This window comes from Periophthalmus magnuspinnatus, chromosome 19, assembly GCF_009829125.3.
Source record: "Periophthalmus magnuspinnatus isolate fPerMag1 chromosome 19, fPerMag1.2.pri, whole genome shotgun sequence".
Classification (NCBI taxonomy): domain Eukaryota; kingdom Metazoa; phylum Chordata; class Actinopteri; order Gobiiformes; family Gobiidae; genus Periophthalmus; species Periophthalmus magnuspinnatus.
This window is the reverse complement of record NC_047144.1, coordinates 27,085,073-27,106,156: the sequence shown is the minus strand read 5'-3', so window position 1 is coordinate 27,106,156 and position 21,084 is coordinate 27,085,073. Positions and strand designations below refer to the sequence as shown.

Genomic DNA, 21,084 nt, shown 5'->3' with positions numbered 1-21,084 from the left:
AACTACTCATGTAATAGTTTATTACTACAGACACGTTTAGGCCTGTTTTTTGGACCTGATGCCACTTTGAAAGCCAAAAATTGATGATGCTGTATGTGGTACTTTGAGAACCATTGGTCTGTACTATATTTCAGACCTGGCCAGGACTCTCTAGAAAAAGAGATGAATAATCTCAATGGGGCTTTCCTGGTTAAATAAAGGTTAAATAAAAAATAAAAATTAGCACTGTGATGGCTAGGCCTGTTGCTGGAACATTTGAACTGGAAAAAGCTAAATCGTATATATGGGTCATGACAATTGAAGGTATTTTCATCCCACTATGAGATGAAAACACCTTCAATTGTCATGAGGTGTGCACTCCTGTGTGCAGAAAAGATGCCCATCTATCCAGTTTGAAGTAAAAGTACGAAATCCAAATTTGGGGGAAATTACCAATTTTGCCCAAAAATAGCAGAGGTTATTGTCAGTTTCTCTGGATTCTAAACAGTCAGTATCGGCATTGACCATGAAAAAAAAAAAACAATAAAAAAAAAAAATAACATTGCTTAATTAAATTATCCTTATTTTTAGTTTCATAGTTTGATGTTAATGAACAGTGTGGCCATTCCCACTTTCCATCATAAACCCATCTTTTAGGCAGATAATTTTCCCAGTGGTGTGTGGGTAGCAGTTTCAAAACCAGCCTTTTAACAAGGCCGCTGCTTAATTAGTTTTCACAATGGTGTAAAACGGCGCTCAAATGGAGGACGTGTCATAAAAAGCACAATTAAAGCGTGTGATCCTGTAAATGTCTGCCCCCTGGCTCCTCTCTGTGTTTAGCCGGCCGCACGTGGGCGGAGCTGCTCGGCCCAGGCCACTGGCACAATTACAGGGAGCAGGGGAGAGCCATTACCACAAACAGTCAGGGATGGCTCCATTCACAAACACTGCTCTATTATCAAGCACAGCAGCAGAGAACAGTGCTTACACCCTTCTATCATGATGGCTGCTGTTTAAAGGGCCCATATTAGGCTATTTTCTGATCTATGTTATAATATTGTTTCCTCATCAAAAACAGACCTGGAGTTGTGTTTTGTTTCATTCACACATGTTTAACACACAAATCCTGCAAATTTACTCTGTGTTCTCTCAAACAGAAAACATTCCCTTCTTCCTTGCAATGTTATGCGGCAATAAACTGTATAAACCTTTGGACGATTTCAGCCCTGGAATTGCCGATCTCTAATGAACAAAAGGTCAAAGGAGCTGTTCATTTCAAAATTACCTACATGACATAACAAGGTGGAACAGAGTATTTTGAACTTTTGAGATGAAGACAGATTAATAATGCTAATAATGGTGACTTAATGTGTGAATGAAACAAAACACAACCCCAGGTATGTTTTTGAGGAGGTAACAGCATTCTAACATGACTTAAAGCTCATAATTTTGCGTAATATTTTCTGATTATGACTTGTTTTTGGAATAGTACCTGTGGTAAATAGTGGAAAAAGTTGGAAAATACCAGAAGGAGCACTAAAATGGAATCTCTTTACCTATCATCCCTCAATGTAATGTAAGGAACACATTTTTCTAACAAAATAAATGCATTGTCTTTAATTTTTATTTGTCAAATCATAACTATTGTGTAATATTAAGCTTTGACTCTTGTTTACATTACGGTTGTTAGGTAACATATTTCTACGTATGTCTTATCTGCTGCCAGTGTGCAGGCAAGAAGTAAAATTATAACCTTCATCAAAATAACAAAACTAGAAAAACTAGGGCATTTTATTTTTTTATTTTTTTTTGTAAAATCTTAAATATAATGATAACTGTTTTAGAGAAATTAGTAGTCTAACCTGTCACATGCACTTTAAAACAAAAACATTTATTAAATGTCTTTTTTTTTGGTTCCCGTGATGGTTAAATATGTATTTTCTGGGTGTTAGAAGCACCCGTCATCTCTTTCTACTGTTTCTGTGCAGAAAACTGGCCTTGCAATATGGCGGAAATAACTGGAATAGGGTTCTCTTGGGAAACCTTGGCTTTTTCATATATTAGACTATTTATATGTTTCTGTATGTGATTATACAAACTTATTAAAATAAAAAAGAAATAAAAAAGATTAATGAATGAAATAAATAAATGATAACCGAAGATTTGAAGAGATTCTGGTTCTCTTCATCTACCGGTACGCTGGACTCACAAACAGAAAAATAATAATAATATCTCACTAAATGATTTTGAAGAAAATACATATTAGTTATGTTTAGGTGCCACAGAGCACATCTCTGGGCTCAGAGCCCGGACCTTAGACACAGAGCTCGGTTGGAGCTGGCCCCACCAGACTGACCCACGCCAAGGCAGCCATTAATACGTTCCTATAAATGATTTTAAACATCCTATATAATGCAAAATTGACTCTTGTGAGTTTTAAGTCATGTTATAATGTTGTTACCTTATCAAAAACATACCTAGAGTTGTGTTTGGTTTCATTCACACATGTTTGAGTAAACTTCATTACTAGTATGTATCTCCAAAGCTCAAAATGCTCTGTGATGTCATGAAGCTGTAGTTTCCAAGTCAACATCTACTTTTACCTTTAGTTCAGTAGAGATTGCAATTCCATAGCTGAAATTATCTAAATTATTCTAGTGAAGATGTATGGAGTTTAAAAAACCAGTCGAGCACTTTCTGTATTACCACATGACATAACAGGGTGGATCTGAGGGTTTGTGTGTTAAATATACGTGAATAAAACAAAATACAACTCCGGGTATGCTTTTTTTTATAGCATAGATCTGAAAATAGTGTAATATGGGTCTTGGGTGGTGAACCTTTCACCAGAAATGTCACATATAGTGCACATTCCTTTTAGCATGTAGATAACATGTATCTACATTTATTTAAGCCTGTACTGCAAACTGCAATTAGCTATTTTTTGCCATTCAGGGTTTTCTTATCAACCACTTAAAGCTAAATATCATTTGTTTGTTTGTGGGTGGGTTTTCTTTCAAGGGAAACTCCAATACTGCCAAATAATTCTCAAGCAGGAACACACTTTACTGTCTTGTCCCCTAGTCTCTTCCACTAAAGATGCTTACCAGGCCTTGCCCACATTGTTCCCAGATTTCACTGAGAATTTAGTACACAGGCCAGAACAAAGCCTGAGCCTTATTAGCAGATAGAGGTGTAATCCGTCTGAGGACAAATTGCTAGATTACATGAATGAATGACATATAAACCTCTTCAGGCATGTTTTTGATGAAGAGAGGTTATATAATGGTAGAAAGCTCAAAAATGTTGATTTTGCACTATACCCCCTCTTTAAGTGTTCATTTTAATCAAGTTTTATCCTCCATTGGGTTAGTCCTTGTTTGAAAATCCTCACGTAATGGTTTATTTCTACTCTAAACCCAGACACAATGACCAAGGTGATACTTTGTGTGGTACTTAGTGAACTGCTGGTCTATACTATATTAGCATTGTGATGGCTAGGCCCATTGCTGGAACATTTGAATGAAAAAAACAAAATCATAGATGGCTAATGACTATTAAAGTAAGTTTTATTTTAGAAAGATTTGTGTGTTTCATCACTCAGCAAGGATTATAGTGGTGTTATTCTCCAACTAGAACAAAGGCCTGAACAAACCCTGAGCAGCCTTATTAGCAGACAGGCGTAATCCGTTTGAGAAGAGGAGCTCGGGGCTGCTGTCTGTGTACTCACATCACATGATTCATGGTCTTTCCTGTTGCATCAAAGCATTCTTTCCAAGCAGTACGATTGACAGCCACATCAGTGGGAGGATCAGACCTGCTCACTGGTATGGTACCGTGATATGAGGGGTTAATCCTGGTTGCGGGCGGCTGATGGACGGAACAATCGATTTGGCTGTTTTTTGAGGTGTCCTTCAGGATCCAAGGCTTCATATTGACCAGTGATGTCATGCCAAAGATCTGTAATCCTGTGTGTTAAACAGGATTTCGACACAGATCAAAGAGTCTTAATTTATAGGGGACGTCTTTGTTAAATTAACTTTTTTTTTACTCATTTTATAACTGTTCCCTCGACAAAAGCTTATTTAAAAATGCATATGACAAATTAGACTACAAATTTTTCTAAAACATGATCAATTTTACTATAAATATTGCCTTTTCTTGTTGAATGTAGTCTAGTCTGTTCTAGTTTGGTAATTTCGTGAAGTTTATGATTTTACTTCTTGGTTGGACAAGGGCAGCAGACATAACATACATAGAGGTACATGACCAAGCAACCAAGAAGTCCACTCCTCATGTGCACACTTAAAGATGAACAGGTTTAACCTACTTGGTAACCTGACGCTTCCACTGCCCTGTCATCACAGCCTCGTGAACACACAGGGGAGGTCAGGGGTGTGCAGCCGCCTCCTGTGCCAGTGGAGCATGCTGTGTGTAAAGCTCTGTGTGCTCCACTGGCATGAGAGGTGGCCACCTATAGAGCTGATTCTCCTTGGGATAAACAGCCGACCGGCCCTCTCTGAGCAATAGAGCCAGTATCTGGACATAAAGACAGTCTGTGGCTAGAACAAGAAATGCCAGCATTGAATCAATTGAATTACAGTACCATATTTTCCGCACTATAAGGCGCACCTAAAAGCCTTTAATTTTCTCAAAAACCCACAGTGCGCCTTATAATCCGATGCGCCTTATATATGGATCAATATTGGTCAATTATGACACCTGTAGTCAGGAGGCATCGCCGAAGTAATAGCTGTAATAACCCTTTAAGGACTGAGCACACTATGGGCCAGTATAGCTTACCTAGACCTAAACTTTTATTCTTTTTTAGCCATAAAAATCATGTTAAACGAAGTATCAGAATTTCAATTCATTTTTTTTTTGTAACAAAAAATCACAACAACAGTTGTCTCGAAGGGCATTCATGTTTTGGTTGATGGGGGAAACCGCAGTACCCGGTGCATTTTTTCACACAACTACTTCTATTTTACACATCCATCAATATTTTTTTTCTTTTACGCATCAAATAAATGACTGGGAAAATCCCTGCAGCACCGCGCTCTCATTCGTCACCTGCGAGGGACAACAGAGGCAGATTACCGTAATGACGGTAAAATATTTCGATAGCTCCATGCCTCCGCTTTGAGACGCCATTTGAATTTACATGAGAGCACGACTGGTTGCGGAGTTACGCTGCTGGAAAGTCCGCATCCGCGCTCTATCGCCGACGATAGGATCCAACGCTATAGGGATAACGGGGAGACGGGGAGACAGCGCCGGGTGACATACGCCACAATCTGCCAATGAATTGCGGATGCCTGGGCTGATATCAGTCTCAACTGTGGTCCGAGCTTTCACGAAGGCAGGAATTGTCACTAAACTTCCAGACAACAGCAGCGACATGGATAATGGCGATTTTGACGAGACGGAATCGGGCACTTTGAATGGCTAGCTCACCCAACTGTTCAACTCAGACACTGAAGAGGAAGAATACGACTGATTCGTGAATGAGGAATGAACTGAAAAAGTGAGCTTTACGTGTTTCTTTCACGTGTTTACAACTAAACAAGGCTGGGAGATATTGTGAATATGGACATTAACGTTTGAACAACGTTGAGTTATTGTTATTGCTTTGCACTATTTCGAGAATTACTATATTGTGAATGCATTAACTTGTTTTGTTTTCAGAATGTTTTTTTTTTTATTCTATTAATAAAGTTTCACTGACTGACTTATGTGACTGTTTTGTTGACATTCCCTTTAGCGCAGCTCCATCTCGTGGATGCGTAACATAACCCCAGCTACTACAGTAGTTTCTATTCTATGTGCCTTATAATGCGGTGCACCCTATATATGAAATTTGTTTTAAAATAGGCCATTCATTGAAGGTGCACCTTATATGACACTCATTGATTCAAGATGGCGCCTGTTGAGTCTCCTGTTTATTCTTATGTTTCCTCTATTTGTCATCCACGATGTGTCATCGATACTTGTGTACGATCGCCTGACGCTGCTGAAAATACGGGATTCTGTGCTCAATCTTCCTCAATGTGCTAAAAATGGACATTCAAATACGCCGCCACCTCTGTCTATCTACAGCGTCCTGTCTGTGCGTTGCCTCGCAACAAGAGGCACAGGAGACGCAGAAAAAGAGGAGGGGTGCTGGTGACACTCAAGGCTTACCTGGCTTCCTCGCGTATGGATTATTCTGGCTGTTCTCTGAATGGAATAAACACGGATTGTAAAAAGTTTGACCTGTGTCACTCTTTGGAGTATTGCTATCGCTGGCTCCGGCCAGCTCTCCCTAACGCCGGGTGTTTGCTTCCGTGTCGCTGGCCGGTGAGGATCCAACAGCGGGGCTGTGTGCAAGGAAATCTCCACTCGCTCGGCCGTGCCGCTCAGCAGACTGTGCGCTGTAGGGCCGAGTTGTCTGTCCGGAGTGTCCGGGAGGATGGTGAAGCAGCAGTAGCGGAGCAGTCAGATGTCGGCGAAATGGATGGAATAGCCATGGGCACTGGTCGCTTAATACCCAGAACACCCCCGAGCCGTGGTGGAGCCGTGATCACAGCAGGTGAATTGCCAGTGGAGACGGCCTCAATAACAGCGGACCTTAGCGGACCTGATGCGGTGGCTGCTAGCTTAGCACCGAAACAGCTACAAACATCAACAACAACAGGGTGCACCGGTGGACACGGGTCACCGGCTATCACTGTGATTACGTCAGCGTCTAAGATCCAAACGGGGTACGCAACACAAACACAGCCTGCACTAGCCTGTTATCAAGGTTCTAAAAAGATCAGAAATCCTGTGATAAAAATATATCGCAAGACAAAAATCTTTAAGATGCTGAACCAGGCTAAACTGTTTTGGGACAAAAAAAAACAAAAGGGCTACTTTGCGCCCACATAAATATACGAAGCATGCTCCCTTAACGTGAGCAACTGGACCATATTTTAAATAATTCAAATACCGATATATTAGGACTATCAGAAACCTGGCTAACAAGATCATCCCCTGAATCAGGTGTTGTTTTCCCAAATTACAAGGTTTTCAGAAGGGACAGGGATGAAGGAAGAGGTGGAGGGGTGCTCCTTTATGTGAAAAATACTCTGGAGTGCTCACAACTTGATGCACCCAATGAGGTTCAAATTGAGAGTATTTCAGTGAAAATATCCCTCTCTACAGAGATGAGTTTTACACTGGTTTGCCTCTATCGTCCTCCATCAGCCAAAACAGATTTCTACGAACAACTGCAGTTACTACTCAAGCATCACACAACACACAATAAGTCTAAAAAAATAATTGTTATTGGAGATTTGTGAATTGGGACTGCAAGAAAGATAGGAAGACACTGAAAGGTACTATGGATAATTTTAATTTCTCTCAACTTGTAGAGCAACCCACAAGGATTACTAAACCTTCAGAAACTCAAATTGATCTCATCTTTAGTAATAGACCTGACAGAATCACAAAAACCTATAATTTCCTGACTGGTCTCTCAGATCATAATATAATACTCTTCTCTAGGAAACTTTATAAATCCAGGGTAAACAACAACATTTGTAATGCAACAGAAAACAGGTCTCGATATGAAATTATCCCTTGCAACCAACGACAAAATGTGGCCACAGCCTTGTCAGCACTGGACTGGGACATAATCCTGTCTAGTGATGATCCTGAAGACTGCAGCAGACACCCTGTGCCAGATGCAGCAAAGCAGCCCCAGAACATAACAGAGCCTCCTCCATGTTTCACAATAGGGACAGTGTTCTTTTCTTGATATGCTTCATTTTTCCGTCTGTGAACATAGAGCTGATGTGCCTTGGCAAAATGTTCCATTTTTGTCTCATATATCCATAGGACATTCTCCCAGAAGCTTTGTGGTTTGTCAACATATAGTTGGCAAATTCTAATCTGGATTGTTTATGATTTGTTTTCAACAATGATGTTTTCCTTGATCGTCTCCCATGAAGTCCACTTTGGCTCAAACAACGACGGATGGTGCGATCTGACACTGATGTTCCTTGAGCTTGAAGTTCACCTGTAATCTCTGGGCTTTTTCTGGGCTCTTTTGTTACCATTTATATTATACTTATTATCCACATCCAAGGAGGTTGACTACAGTCACGTGGATCTTAAATTTCTGAATAATATGTTCAACTGTAGTCACAAGAACATCAAGCTGCTTGGAGATGGTCTTATAGCCTTTACCTTTAACATGCTTGTCTATAATTTTCTTTCTAATCTCCTGAGACAACTCTTTCCTTTGCTTCCTCTGGTCCATGTTGAGTGTGGTACACACCATGTCACCAAACAGCACAGTGACTGCTTATAGCCTGATATATAGGCCCAATGACTGATTACAATCCAATCAACTTTATTTATATATAGCATATTTCACAAACAAATGCAGTTTCCAAAGTGCTGCACAAATAAATAAAAACAACTGGTCAAGTAAGCAAAATTTAAATAAATAAATAAATATGTATATAAAAGCAATAAAACAATTACCAATAAAAAAAAAAAAAAAATCAAATAAAAGAAGCAAATCAAATCAATAGGAACAAATTAATAAAAGACAACAGAGGACCATATAACTCATGCAGAGTTAAAAGCCAGAGAGTAAAAGTAGGTCTTAAGATGAGACTTAAAACACTCCACAGTGGAGCTGTTTTGACGTGAGGAGACAGAGCATTCCAGAGCTTTGGACCAGCCACAGAAAAGGCTCTGTCTCCTCTGGTTTTAAGTCTCGTCTTAGGCACCACGAGCTGGAGCTGGCCCTCGGACCTCAGTACACGCGCCGGAGTATAAATTTGGATGGGGTCCGAGATGTAATCTGGGGCCAGTCCATGCAAAGCTTTAAAAACAAACAATAAAATCTTAAAATCAATTCTAAAATGAACAGGGAGCCAGTGCAAAGACTCAAGAATTGGAGTGATGTGTTCATGTTTTTTTTTATTTCCTGTTAAAAGTCAGGAAGCAGCGTTTTGGACTAACTGCAAGCGATAAAGTGCATTTTGGATAATTCCTACATAAAGTGCATTGCAGTAGTCCAAACGAGAGGAAATAAAAGCATGCATCACTCGCTCAAAATCCAAAAAAGATAAAATAGACTTAATTTTAGCTAAAACACGAAGATGATAAAACTGGATTTCACAACTGTGTTGGCCTGTTTATCAAGTTTAAAATCAGAGTCCATAATGACGCCAAGGTTGGTGGCTGTGGGCTTAGAGTACTGACTCAGGGGTCCCAGGTCTAAAGAGGAGCTCACACCGACACTGAGCCCAAACACTATCCCAAAGACCGACAGGTACTAACAATTTTGTCCACGTGTGTATACTATATGACATTTACCGTATTTTCCGGACTATACGTTACTCCGTAGTATAAGTTGCACAAGCGAAAAACAAGATTGTAGACACCCGTGATGTTAATTAGTGGACACACATTGGATTAACATGTCTCTTTGGTCACATTATTTTCAGTCTTTTCTAGGGGTACCATCATTTTTATCCAGGCCTGTTTCATGTGTTTATTTTTTTAAGTAATTTTGTTGAAGCATGGTTGAAAAGCAATGTCTGACTTTCATTGGTTAAATTTCATAGAATTTTTATTTATTATTACTTTTGTCAGATTCAAGTTATTTCTGTGACCATTGTGAGTTTTTTTTTTTTCATTAACCGAGGGGTACTAACAATTTTGTCCATGTGTGTATACTATATGACATTTACTGTATTTTCCGGACTATACGTTACTCCGTAGTATAAGTTGCACAAGCGAAAAAATGCATATTAATGAAGAAAAAAACATATATAATATACATACATAATATATATACACTGGACTATAAGTTGCTTTTTTTAAGGAAATTTATTTTACAAAATCTGAGACCAAGAACAGACATTTTATCTTTAAAAGGAAGTTATAATAATAATAATAATAACAAGAGGCTGAATAGCAGTACAGCACACTAACATAGCACATAGACCATGAACTGATTACATGTCTGGTATGTTTGCGTAAGATATTAACAGTTAATCAGATAACTACGTGAATGTAACATATGCCAACTTGTCCACAAACACAAGAGACACGAGAGTTCTTTTCACTGATGTTTAGTGTGGTCTTTCTTCATCACAGTTCACACCGTAGAACTTGCAAAAAAATCAAATATATCATAAGCTCTGGCTAATTTACAAATACACACAAAACTGCACATGAACGCATGGAAAATTATACATACCACTTTGGCCTGCTAGTAAACAAACCGGTAATCCAAAACTTTATATTTTACTTTTCAATTGTTTATTAAATAGTGCTCTGTTGGGTAGGACTTAACATTAGCATAAAAGGCTGAACCGGAAAGCAGGAAATATTTTTCCATCCATCCATCCATCCATTTTCTTCCGCTTATCCGGGGCTGGGTCGCGGGGGCAGCAGTCTAAGCAGGGTCTCCCAGACTTCCCTCACCCCAGACATGTCCTCCAGCTCCTCCGGTGGGACCCCAAGGCGTTCCCAGGCCAGCCGAGAGACATAGTCCCTCCAGCGTGTCCTGGGTCTTCCCCGGGGCCTCCTCCCGGTGGGACATGCCCAGAACACCTCCCTAGGGAGGCGTCCAGGAGGCATCCTGAGTAGATGCCCGAGCCACCTCAGCTGGTTCCTCTCAACGTGTAGGAGCAGCGGCTCTACTCCGAGCTCCTCCCGTGTGACCGAGCTCCTCACCCTATCCCTAAGGGTGCGCCCGGCCACTCTGCGGAGGAAGCCCATTTCAGCCGCTTGTATCCGCGATCTTGTCCTTTCGGTCATTACCCAGAGCTCATGACCATAGGTGAGGGTAGGAACGTAGATTGACCGGTAAATCGAGAGCTTCGCCTTCCGGCTCAGCTCCTTCTTTACCACAACGGACCGATACAGCGACCGCATCACTGCAGACGCTGCACCGATCCGCCTGTCAATCTCCCGCTTCATCCTTCCCTCACTCGTGAACAAGACCCCGAGATACTTGAACTCCTCCACTTGGGGCAGAGACTCACCACCCACTCGGAGAGAGCAAACCACCTTTTTCCGGTCGAGAACCATGGCCTCGGATTTGGAGGAGCTGATTCTCATCCCAGCCGCTTCACACTTGGCTGCAAACCGCCCCAGTGCCTGCTGCAGGTCCTGGCTCGAAGAAGCCATCAGGACAACATCATCTGCAAACAGCAGAGATGAAATCCTGTGGTTCCCAAACCAGGCCCCCTCCGGCCATTGGCTGCGCCTAGAAATTCTGTCCATAAATATAATGAACAGAACCGGTGACAAAGGGCAGCCCTGGCGGAGTCCAACATGCACTGGGAACAGGTCTGACTTACTGCCGGCAATGCGAACACAGCTCCTGCTCTGGTCATACAGGGACCGGACAGCCCTTAGCAAAGAGCCCCGGACCCCATACTCCCAGAGCACCCCCCAAAGGACACCACGAGGGACACGGTCGAATGCCTTCTCCAGATCCACAAAACACATGTGGACTGGTTGGGCATACTCCCATGAGCCCTCGAGGACCCGATGGAGAGTATAGAGCTGGTCCAGTGTTCCACGACCAGGACGAAAACCACACTGCTCCTCCTGAATCCGAGGTTCGACTATCGGTCGAATTCTCCTCTCCAGTACCCTGGAATAGACCTTACCGGGAAGGCTGAGGAGTGTGATTCCCCTGTAATTGGAACACACCCTCCGGTCCCCCTTCTTATACAGAGGGACCACCACCCCGGTCTGCCATTCCACAGGCACTGTCCCCGACCGCCACGCGATGTTGCAGAGACGTGTCAGCCAAGACAGCCCCACAACATCCAGAGACTTGAGGTACTCAGGACAGATCTCGTCCACCCCCGGAGCCTTGCCACCGAGGAGCTTGCCAACCACCTCAGTGACTTCAGCCAGGGTGATGGACGAGTCCGCCTCTGGGTCCCCAGTTTCTGCTTCCTCCTCGGAAGATGTGACAGTGGGATTGAGGAGATCCTCAAAGTATTCCTTCCACCGCCCGACGACATCCCCAGTCGAAGTCAGCAGCTCTCCACCCGCACTGTAAACAGTGTTGGTGAAGCACTGCTTCCCCCTCCTGAGGCGTCAGACGGTTTGCCAGAATCTCTTTGAGGCTGTCCGATAGTCCTCCTCCATGGCCTCCCCGAACTCCTCCCAACCCCGAGTTTTTGCCTCTGTGACTGCCCGAGTCGCGGCACGCTTGGCCCGCCGGTACTCATCAGCTGCCTCAGGAGTCCCACGAGCCAACCAGGCTCGATAGGACTCCTTCTTCAGCTTGACGGCATCCCTTACTTCCGGTGTCCACCACCGGGTTCGGGGATTGCCGCCGCGACAAGCACCACAGACCTTACGACCACAGCTACGAGCAGCCGCATCGACAATAGAGGTGGAGAACATGGCCCACTCGGAGTCCATGTCTCCAACCTCCCCCGGGATCAGGGAGAAGCTCTCCCGGAGGTGGGAGTTGAAGACCCCTCTGACAGAGGGCTCCGCCAGACGTTCCCAGCAGACCCTCACAATGCGCTTGGGCCTGCCAGGTCTGTCCGGCTTCCTCCTCCGCCAGCGGATCCAACTCACCACCAGGTGGTGATCAGTTGACAGCTCAGCCCCTCTCTTCACCCGAGTGTCCAAGACACGCGGTCGGAGGTCAGATGACACGACAACAAAGTCGATCATCGACCTCCGACCTAGAGTGTCCTGGTGCCACGTGCACCGATGGACACCCTTGTGCTCGAACATGGTGTTCGTTATGGACAAGCTGTGACTAGCACAGAAGTCCAATAACAAAACACCGCTCGGGTTCAGATCGGGGAGGCCGTTCCTCCCAATCACGCCCCTCCAAGTGTCACTGTCATTACCCACATGGGCGTTGAAGTCCCCCAGGAGAACAACGGAGTCCCCGGTTGGTGCACTATCTAGTACCCCTCCCAGGGACTCCAAGAAGGCCGGGTACTCTGCACTGCTGTTTGGCCCGTAGGCCGACACAACAGTGAGAGACCTGTCCCCGACCCGAAGGCGCAGGGACCTCTCGTTCACCGGAGTGAACCCCAACACACAGAGGCTGAGCTGTGGGGCAATGAGCAAGCCCACACCAGCTCGCCGCCGCTCCCCGCGGGCAACGCCAGAGAAATGGAGAGTCCAACCCCTCTCAAGAAGTTGGGTTCCAGAGCCCAAGCTGTGCGTGGAGGTGAGGCCGACTATATCTAGCCGGTAACGCTCAACCTCCCGCACAAGCTCAGGCTCCTTCCCCCCCAGCGAGGTGACATTCCATGTCCCCAGAGCTAGTCTCCATGTCCGGAGATCCGGTCGTCGAGGTCCCCGCCTTCGACTGCCGCCCGGATCTCTCCGCACCCGCCCCTCATGGCTCCTCCCGCAGGTGGTGGGTCCACGGGAGGACGGCCCCACGTCGTTCCTTCGGGCTGGGCCCGACCGGGCCCCGTGGGGAAAGGTCCGGCCACCAGGCGCTCGCTGCCGAGCACCCACCCCAGGCCTGGCTCCAGGGTGGGGCCCCGGTAACGCCAGTCCGGGCGACGTAACTGGCCTTGTTGTTTCTCTATTCATGATGGGCTTCTGAACCGCTCTTAGTCAGACCCGTCTCCGAGGACCTGTTTGCCATGGGTGACCCTACCAGGGGCATGAAGCCCCCGACAACATAGCTCCCAGGATCATTCGGGTGCTCAAACCCCTCCACCACGTTAAGGTGGCGGTTCGGGGAGGGGGGAAATATTTTTCGTGTTTAGTTTTTCAAGTTTTTCAAGTCTATTTTAAGGTCACGGAAAAAAAAAATATTACCTTTATGGTCTTATAAATGATGGGGAAATAAATGAGCGGAAATTAAATATATTTCTATAAGAGAAACAAGTCAAGTACATGTATTACAAATATACCAGTGCCATCTAGTGGTCAAATGAACTGTAACATATAATCAACTGTTACATAACAAGTATTTATTCAGTTACATGAAGCATAGACAGCAAACTCAATATGTGTCTGGTATGTTAACAAAAGATATTAACAGTTAATCAAATAACTAACGCATAAAAAACAAGCTAACAAGTTTACTCTCAATCTCACTCTAAATACACTAAATTCATTGAATTCTTCATCCTCAGTATCGCTTCTGAACAACTCCGTCAACTCGGGAAGTAGATGAAGCGCCGCTTCCACGTCTACGTGGCTGTCATACCAGTACACAAGCCTAGAGTGCCCTCGCACAGTTGTCAGTGTGACGATAACAAAGATGTGAAATTATATATTTTAATAATTTCACATATAAGTTGCATCTGAGTATAAGTCAAACTATGGAAAAAAGTGTAACTTATAGTCCGGAAATTCTAACCAGGACACTCTGCCAGCTGTGAATTTCTTCTTGGAAACTCACTATGCTCCGACAGCCACAGTATAGTGGCCATTCCAAGATGGCGCCACGTACAGTCGCCCTGGTGATTTGGTGTGCTGTGTGTTTGTTGTTTTTGTGTGTCTGTCCTGTGTTCGCGTGCTCTTACACCCGTGAAGAGCTCTTATCCATTAGAACAACAACTCCTACTGATCTACTGCCAGTTTTTCTAGTGCCTGCAGTAGATTTTGTTCACTCTTTGGCTAAAAGAGTGAGACGCCGAAGACGAGGAAAGCGGGCAGGGGCCTTGGTGCGCCTTCGGAGATGCGGTGCTCGCGCGCCCTTACCTGGGATTTTCCTGTCTAACGTTCGCTCACTCAGCAACAAGACAGACGAACTGGCGCTGCTGATGAGGAGACATGGCTCAACGAGCGTATCCCGGACTGCACGCTTCATCTGGAGGGATTCCAGCTCCTCCACATGAACAGACAACGGGGACGCTCCGGGGGAAAGAAGAAAGGTGGAGGTGTCTGTTTCTACATCAACAACGCCTGGTGTACGGATGTGACTGTGATCTCCCAACACTGCTCTCCCACCGTGGAATATCTGTTCATTAACTCTAGGCCTTTCTATTCTCCACGTGAGTTCACTTCATTCATTCTGGCCGCTGTTTACATCCCTCCGTGCTCGGACACGCACGAGGCCCAGCGCGTGCTCGCGGAGCAGATTCTGAATGTGGAGCGAACCTTCCCGGACTCTTTACTGATCATCTTGGGGGATTTCAATAAGGGAAATCTGAGCCAGGAACTGCCCAAATACAAATGCCCGAGCAGAAGACGCTGGATCATTGTTACACAACGGTCAGTGGAGCCTACAGAGCTGTGCCCCGCGCTGCTCTAGAATTCTCTGATCACGTCATGGTTCACCTCATCCCCGTCTACATACAACGACTGAAACTCTCCAAACCTGCTGTGAGGACTTCTGAGAAGTCGACCAGTGAGGTTGTGGAGGAGCTTCCCACGTGTTTGGATACTACAGACTGGGATGTGTTCAAGGCTGTCACAGACAGTTTGGATGAGTACACAGACACTGCGACTTCATACATTCAGTCCTGTGAGGACAGCATCATTCCATCATGCACCAGGGTGACTTTTAACAACGACAAACCCTGGTTCACACCCAGACTGATGCATTTGAGGAGGGAAAAGGAGATGGCTTTCAGGGCAGAAGATCATGAAGGCTACAGGCGTTGCAAGTATGCGTTTAGTAAAGAGGTGGAAAAGGCTAAAGCAAAGTACAATACACGTCTGGAGCAGCATTTCTCCACCAACGACTGCTTCTGTCTGGAGAGGGCTTAGGCAAATCACCAACTACAGGCCCAAAGCCCCTCCCGCCGTGGACAACAAACAACTAGTAGAAAAGTTAAACAGCTTTTATGCGAGGTTTGAAGTCTCACACCCCTCCCCCTCCTCCCTCACCATCATGGACATTACCTCCAAACCCATCTCGGACCCCCCCTCCTCTCCCACTGCCCTCACAGTTTTGGAGCAGGACGTGACTAAGCTTTTCAGGAAGCAGTAGTAAGGCCACGGGACCAGTTGGTGTCTCTCCTTCCACCCTTAGACACTGTGCTGAGGAACTGGCTCCTGTCTTCACAGACATTTTTAACACCTCCCTGGAGTCATGTCACGTTCCAGACTGCTTCAAGCTGTCCACCATCGTCCCTGTCCCCAAGAAGCCCAGGATCACTGGACTTAATGACTACAGACCTGTGGTGCTGATGTCCGTAGTCATAAAGTCATTTGAGCGCCTGGTCCTGCACCACCTCAAGTCTTTCACCTCCCCCCTCCTGGACCCTCTGCAGTTTGCCTACAGAGCCAATCGGTCTGTAGATGCCATCAACCTGGCCCTTCACTTCATCCTCCAGCATATGGACTCCCCGGGAACCTACGCCAGGATCCTGTTTGTGGACTTCAGCTCTGCGTTCAACACCATCCTCCCTGCTCTGCTCCAGGACAAGTTTGCTCAGCTCAACGTGCCTGACTCCACCTGCAGGTGGATCACTAACTTCCTGACGGACAGGAGACAGCGCGTACGGTTGTGGAAGAATGTCTCTGACATCAGCACAGGATCTCCACAGGGCTGTGTACTTTCTCCCCTGCTCTTCTCCCTGTACACCAACTGCTGCACCTCCAGCCACGACTCCGTCAAACTGGTTAAGTTTGCGGATGACACCACCCTCATTGGACTCATCTCGGACGGCGATGAGTCTGCCTACAGGAGGGAGGTGGACCAGCTGGTGTCCTGGTGCAGCAGCAACAACCTGGAGCTTAACGCCCAGAAGACAGTGGAGATGATCGTGGACTTCAGGAAAGTCACAGCCCCCCTGGCTCCCCTCACCTTGACAGACTCCCCCATCACCACTGTGGACTCTTTCCGCTTCCTGGGCACCTGCATCACCCAGGATCTCAAGTGGGAGCCGACCATCAGCTCCCTCATCAAGAAAGCCCAGTACAGGATGTTCTACCTGCGGCAGCTGAGGAAACGCAAGCTGCCGGTCCAGATGATGGTGTTTTACACAGCCATCATTGAGTCCATCCTCACCTCCTCCATCACTGTGTGGTTTGCTGGGGCCACTGCCAGGGACAGACAGAGACTGCAGCACATTGTGCGCTCTGCTGAGAAGGTGATTGGCTGCAGCCTTCCATCTCTACAGGACCTTTATGTCTCCAGGACTCGGGGGCGAGCAGGCCGTATAGCAGCTGACACTTCTCACCCTGGACATGGACTATTTGAGCCACTTCCATCTGGCAGGAGGCTACCTCTTGTCATAAGAACAGTTTCTTCCCCTCTGCCGTTTGTCTCATGAACACTTTATAATATTTGCACAAAACTGGACACTTTATAACACCGGTCACTTTAATAAGTCATGTTTGCACTGTTGTTCTGATGCTGCTGTTGTATATATTTTCTACCTTTAAGTATTTTATTTGATTTTTTTAAGCATATCTTTGTAACTTTGTGCATGCCCTTATTTGCATTTGTATTTATTCAGTGTGTTTTTATGTTGTACTTTATCACCGAAGTAAGCAATAAAAGGATTCTGATTCTGTATAGTGTATAGTGCTTCTACCCTGTCATGTCAACAGAAGCAAAAAGTCACTCTCAAATGCTGATAATAACTTTTAAATCAGTCAAAATTGAAAACAAAACGAGTTTATTTTAAACCGTGGCCCAAAGTTACTCCTCACTTAATTTTCATATATGTGTACTAGAGCAAGACGCATTTTGCTCAAACACATGAAAAAAACAAAAAAAAACAAAAAAAAAAAACTAGGCATAGGGCCTTTAACTTAATTACTTAATTGTATTATTGCTTTTTAACTTAATTGGATTATTGCCTTTGACTGTTTTGAGCACTTTCCTAGTTTTCATCCCTTGTATGACTCATTACTGGACAAAAAAAATAAAAAATAAAAAATTTGTTTGACTTTGACAGCTGAAGCACAGAAACTTGAAGGAAACACCCGACTCCATGTGACCGTTTTACACTTTATTATTAAGGAGTAATTATATCCTCCTGAGATATGGCCCATTCATTTGTGTCCTTTATAATGGATATTGAGTTAACAAGTCTACCTTTTAAGTGGTTTCAGATCTCTTAATTCCTGATGTATTTTATAGAACACATGCATGGCTTTCTGCTAATATGTCATTTGTTTGGATACGACTTTTTGAACAGTCTTTTCCTGTCCATTAAAAATAGCTGATATTCAAAATGGTACATTTCATGGTACAAGGAAAGGTAAATCAAATATCGTTTATCCATCCATCCATTTTCTTCCGCTTATCCGGGGCCGGGTCGCGGGGGCAGCAGTCTAAGCAGGGACTCCCAGACTTCCCTCACCCCGGACACGTCCTCCAGCTCCTCCGGTGGGACCCCAAGGCGTTCCTAGCCAAATATCATTTATGTGTACCATTTTAAAGTATATTCCTTCTTGGAAGTATATCCTTCCAAGAAGGAATGTATTTGTATTTTTTACTTCTTTAAGAGTAAATATAGCAATTGAATCATTTGAATTTGTCTTAAAATAATGACAAATTTATATTATAATGTATGCTGAGACACTTGTGTTGTATTTGATGGATTTTTTTTTTTTTTTTTTTTAGCTAACTGAACTGAAACAGGAACAGTTAACTGCATTTTTGAGGGAGAGTCTGATTTGGACTTTTTGGATAATAAGAAAGCCTAAGATTTAGACTTCAGAAAGTTTTCAGAACCCCTTTAATTATTATGGTGACGTACATGCATAGTACATCTGATTATCTTCACTTTTTTATTGCTAAAGCTTAGCACTGAGCCCAGTTTAGAAAATTAAATATTAAAATAAAATAAATATTAAAGTAAACTACAATTCGAATTCTGAATTTCTGTTGATTAAATATTAAACCAGCAAGGTAGGTGCATGCCCATGTTACTCAGTCCTTCGTATTCTATAGACGGGGGAAAGTACCGGGGAACATTAGGCCCACCACCAAGCAATCCAGCTACCAATTTTAAGTTCGTTGGTGGCTCTATGTGCTTGATCGGGGAGACCAGGTTTCTCTGACTAAACAGGGGGTGGCAATTATAGGATACTGTTATATCCGGGATAATAAAAATAAATAATAATAATGCAATAGGATGTAGCTGCACTATAATAAAAATTGAAGAAATAAGAAGAGTCAGAAAACTTTCTGAAGCAATGGTAGCAGCTTGTCAGAAATGTTGGACATCAAAAAAGCTATTATTGTTATTATAGTTAACTTCATACGGATTTATCGCCGTGTGTGTGTATATTTATGTGCAGTCTGAGCTGACGATGGAACAGAACGGATTTAAAATCACTCTGAAGACTCTGGAGGACAACCTACTATCCCGCCTGTCCTCTGCCTCGGGGAACTTCCTGGGCGACACAGAGCTGGTGGAGAACCTGGAGACCACCAAGTGCACTGCAGCCGACATACAGGAGAAGGTATGACTTTTTAGGGATGGGATGAGATTGGCATTTTCAGAGCTGAAATGATCCAAATGATTTAAGTGAAAGTCTATGGAGTTTAACAACACAGTGGAGCACTTCCTGTATTACCATCCATGACAACACGAGGTGGAACACAGTGTTTTCTGTGCGATGGAAGAACTCAGTCTAAATAAACCACAACTTCAGGTATGTTTGTGATGAGGAATCATAACATAGACCAGAAAATAGTGTAATATTTTGTTGCCATTCCAGTACAGATTTTTTGGAAGTATAAAAGATGTAGCTCATTAACAAGTAAACCCCAATTTATCCATCCATCCATCCATTTTCTTCTGCTTATCTGGGGCCAGGTCACGGGGGCAGCAGTCTAAGCAGGGGCTGCCAGTCTTCCCTCACCCCAGACATGTCCTCCAGCTTCTCCTGGGTCTTCCCCGGGGCCTTCTCCTGGTGGGACATGCTGGGACACCTCCCTAGGGAGGTGTCCAGGAGGTATCCCTTGTAGGAGCAGTGGCTCTACTCTGAGCTCCTCCAGTGTGACTGAGCTCCTCACCCTATCTCTAAGGGAGTGCCGAGTCACTCTGCAGAGGAAGCCCATTTTGGCCCCAGGTATCCGTGATCTCATCCTTTCGGGCATTACTCAGAACTCATGACCATAGGTGAGAGTAGGAACATAGATTTGCCTTTCGACTCAGCTCCTTCATTACCACAATGGGCTGATACAGCGACCACATCACTGCAGATGCTGCACCGATCCACCTGTCAATCTCACGCTCCATCCTTCCCTCACTCGTCAACAACCGAGAGATACTTGAGGCACCACTTGAGGCAGAGACTCACCACCCACCCGGAGAGGGCAAGCCACCTTTTTCCGGTCGAGAACCATGGCCTTGGATTTGGAGGAGCTAATTCTCATCCCAGCCGCTTCACACTCAGCTGCAAATTGGCCCAGTGCCTCCTGCAGGTTTTGGCTGCAAACAGCAGAGATGAGATCCTGTGGTCCCCAAACCTGTTGCATGTTGGAGTCCAACATGCAACAGGAACAGGTCTGACTTACTGCCGGCAATGCAAACACAGTCCCTGCTCCGGTCAAACAGGGACCGGACAGCCCTTAGCAAAGGGCCCCGGACCCCATACACCAGGAGGTGCCCGAAGGACGGCACAAGGGACCCAGTCGAATGCCTTCTCCAGATCCACAAAACACCTGTGGACTGGTTGGGCCAAACTCCCATGCACCCTCAAGGACCCGATAGAGCCAATCTCATGGAGAATTAACCCCTTAACGTTCCGACAGCCCGCCCTCAGGCCTTCACTTTTATGTTACAACTTTACAACAATGTACGTATATTTCTGCATCACCCACACAAACAATCTACACATCAGATGAAAGCTACAGCACTCATCTTTCTGAATATGTAAACCATTTACACCTGTAATCACCACATTGCTGACAGGAAAGTCAGAAATGTGGATTTGGACTTCACTTATGTTTGAGGGCTCTGATTCTGTCAAACATCAACATATTCACACAAAGTTGGCCTCATTCGTTCCGTACAGGTCCAGAGAATATAATCCAGTCAAGAAATTATGTCCACAAAAGAAGTTAGATCCTCCATGTCCAATCTGCTGCAGGAAAGTGAAATCTGCTCCATCACTTTTTTGTATTTCTTTTGTCGATAATAGCATAATAGCTTAATAAACTTCTGACAGTGCCAACTTTGCTCCTCAGTG

The 21,084-nt window shown here is 44.6% G+C and overlaps 1 protein-coding gene across 2 annotated transcripts in view; it reads left to right on the top strand.

The window, feature by feature from the left end:
• dnah9 (dynein, axonemal, heavy chain 9) overlaps positions 1-21,084 on the top strand; it is a 612,810-nt gene that overhangs the window by 384,884 nt on the left and 206,842 nt on the right. For both annotated transcript variants that reach the window (XM_033984465.1, XM_033984463.1), the window contains exon 64: positions 19,186-19,350. In XM_033984465.1, coding sequence (XP_033840356.1) covers positions 19,186-19,350 — 165 coding nt within the window. The remainder of the gene's footprint in view (positions 1-19,185; positions 19,351-21,084) is intronic.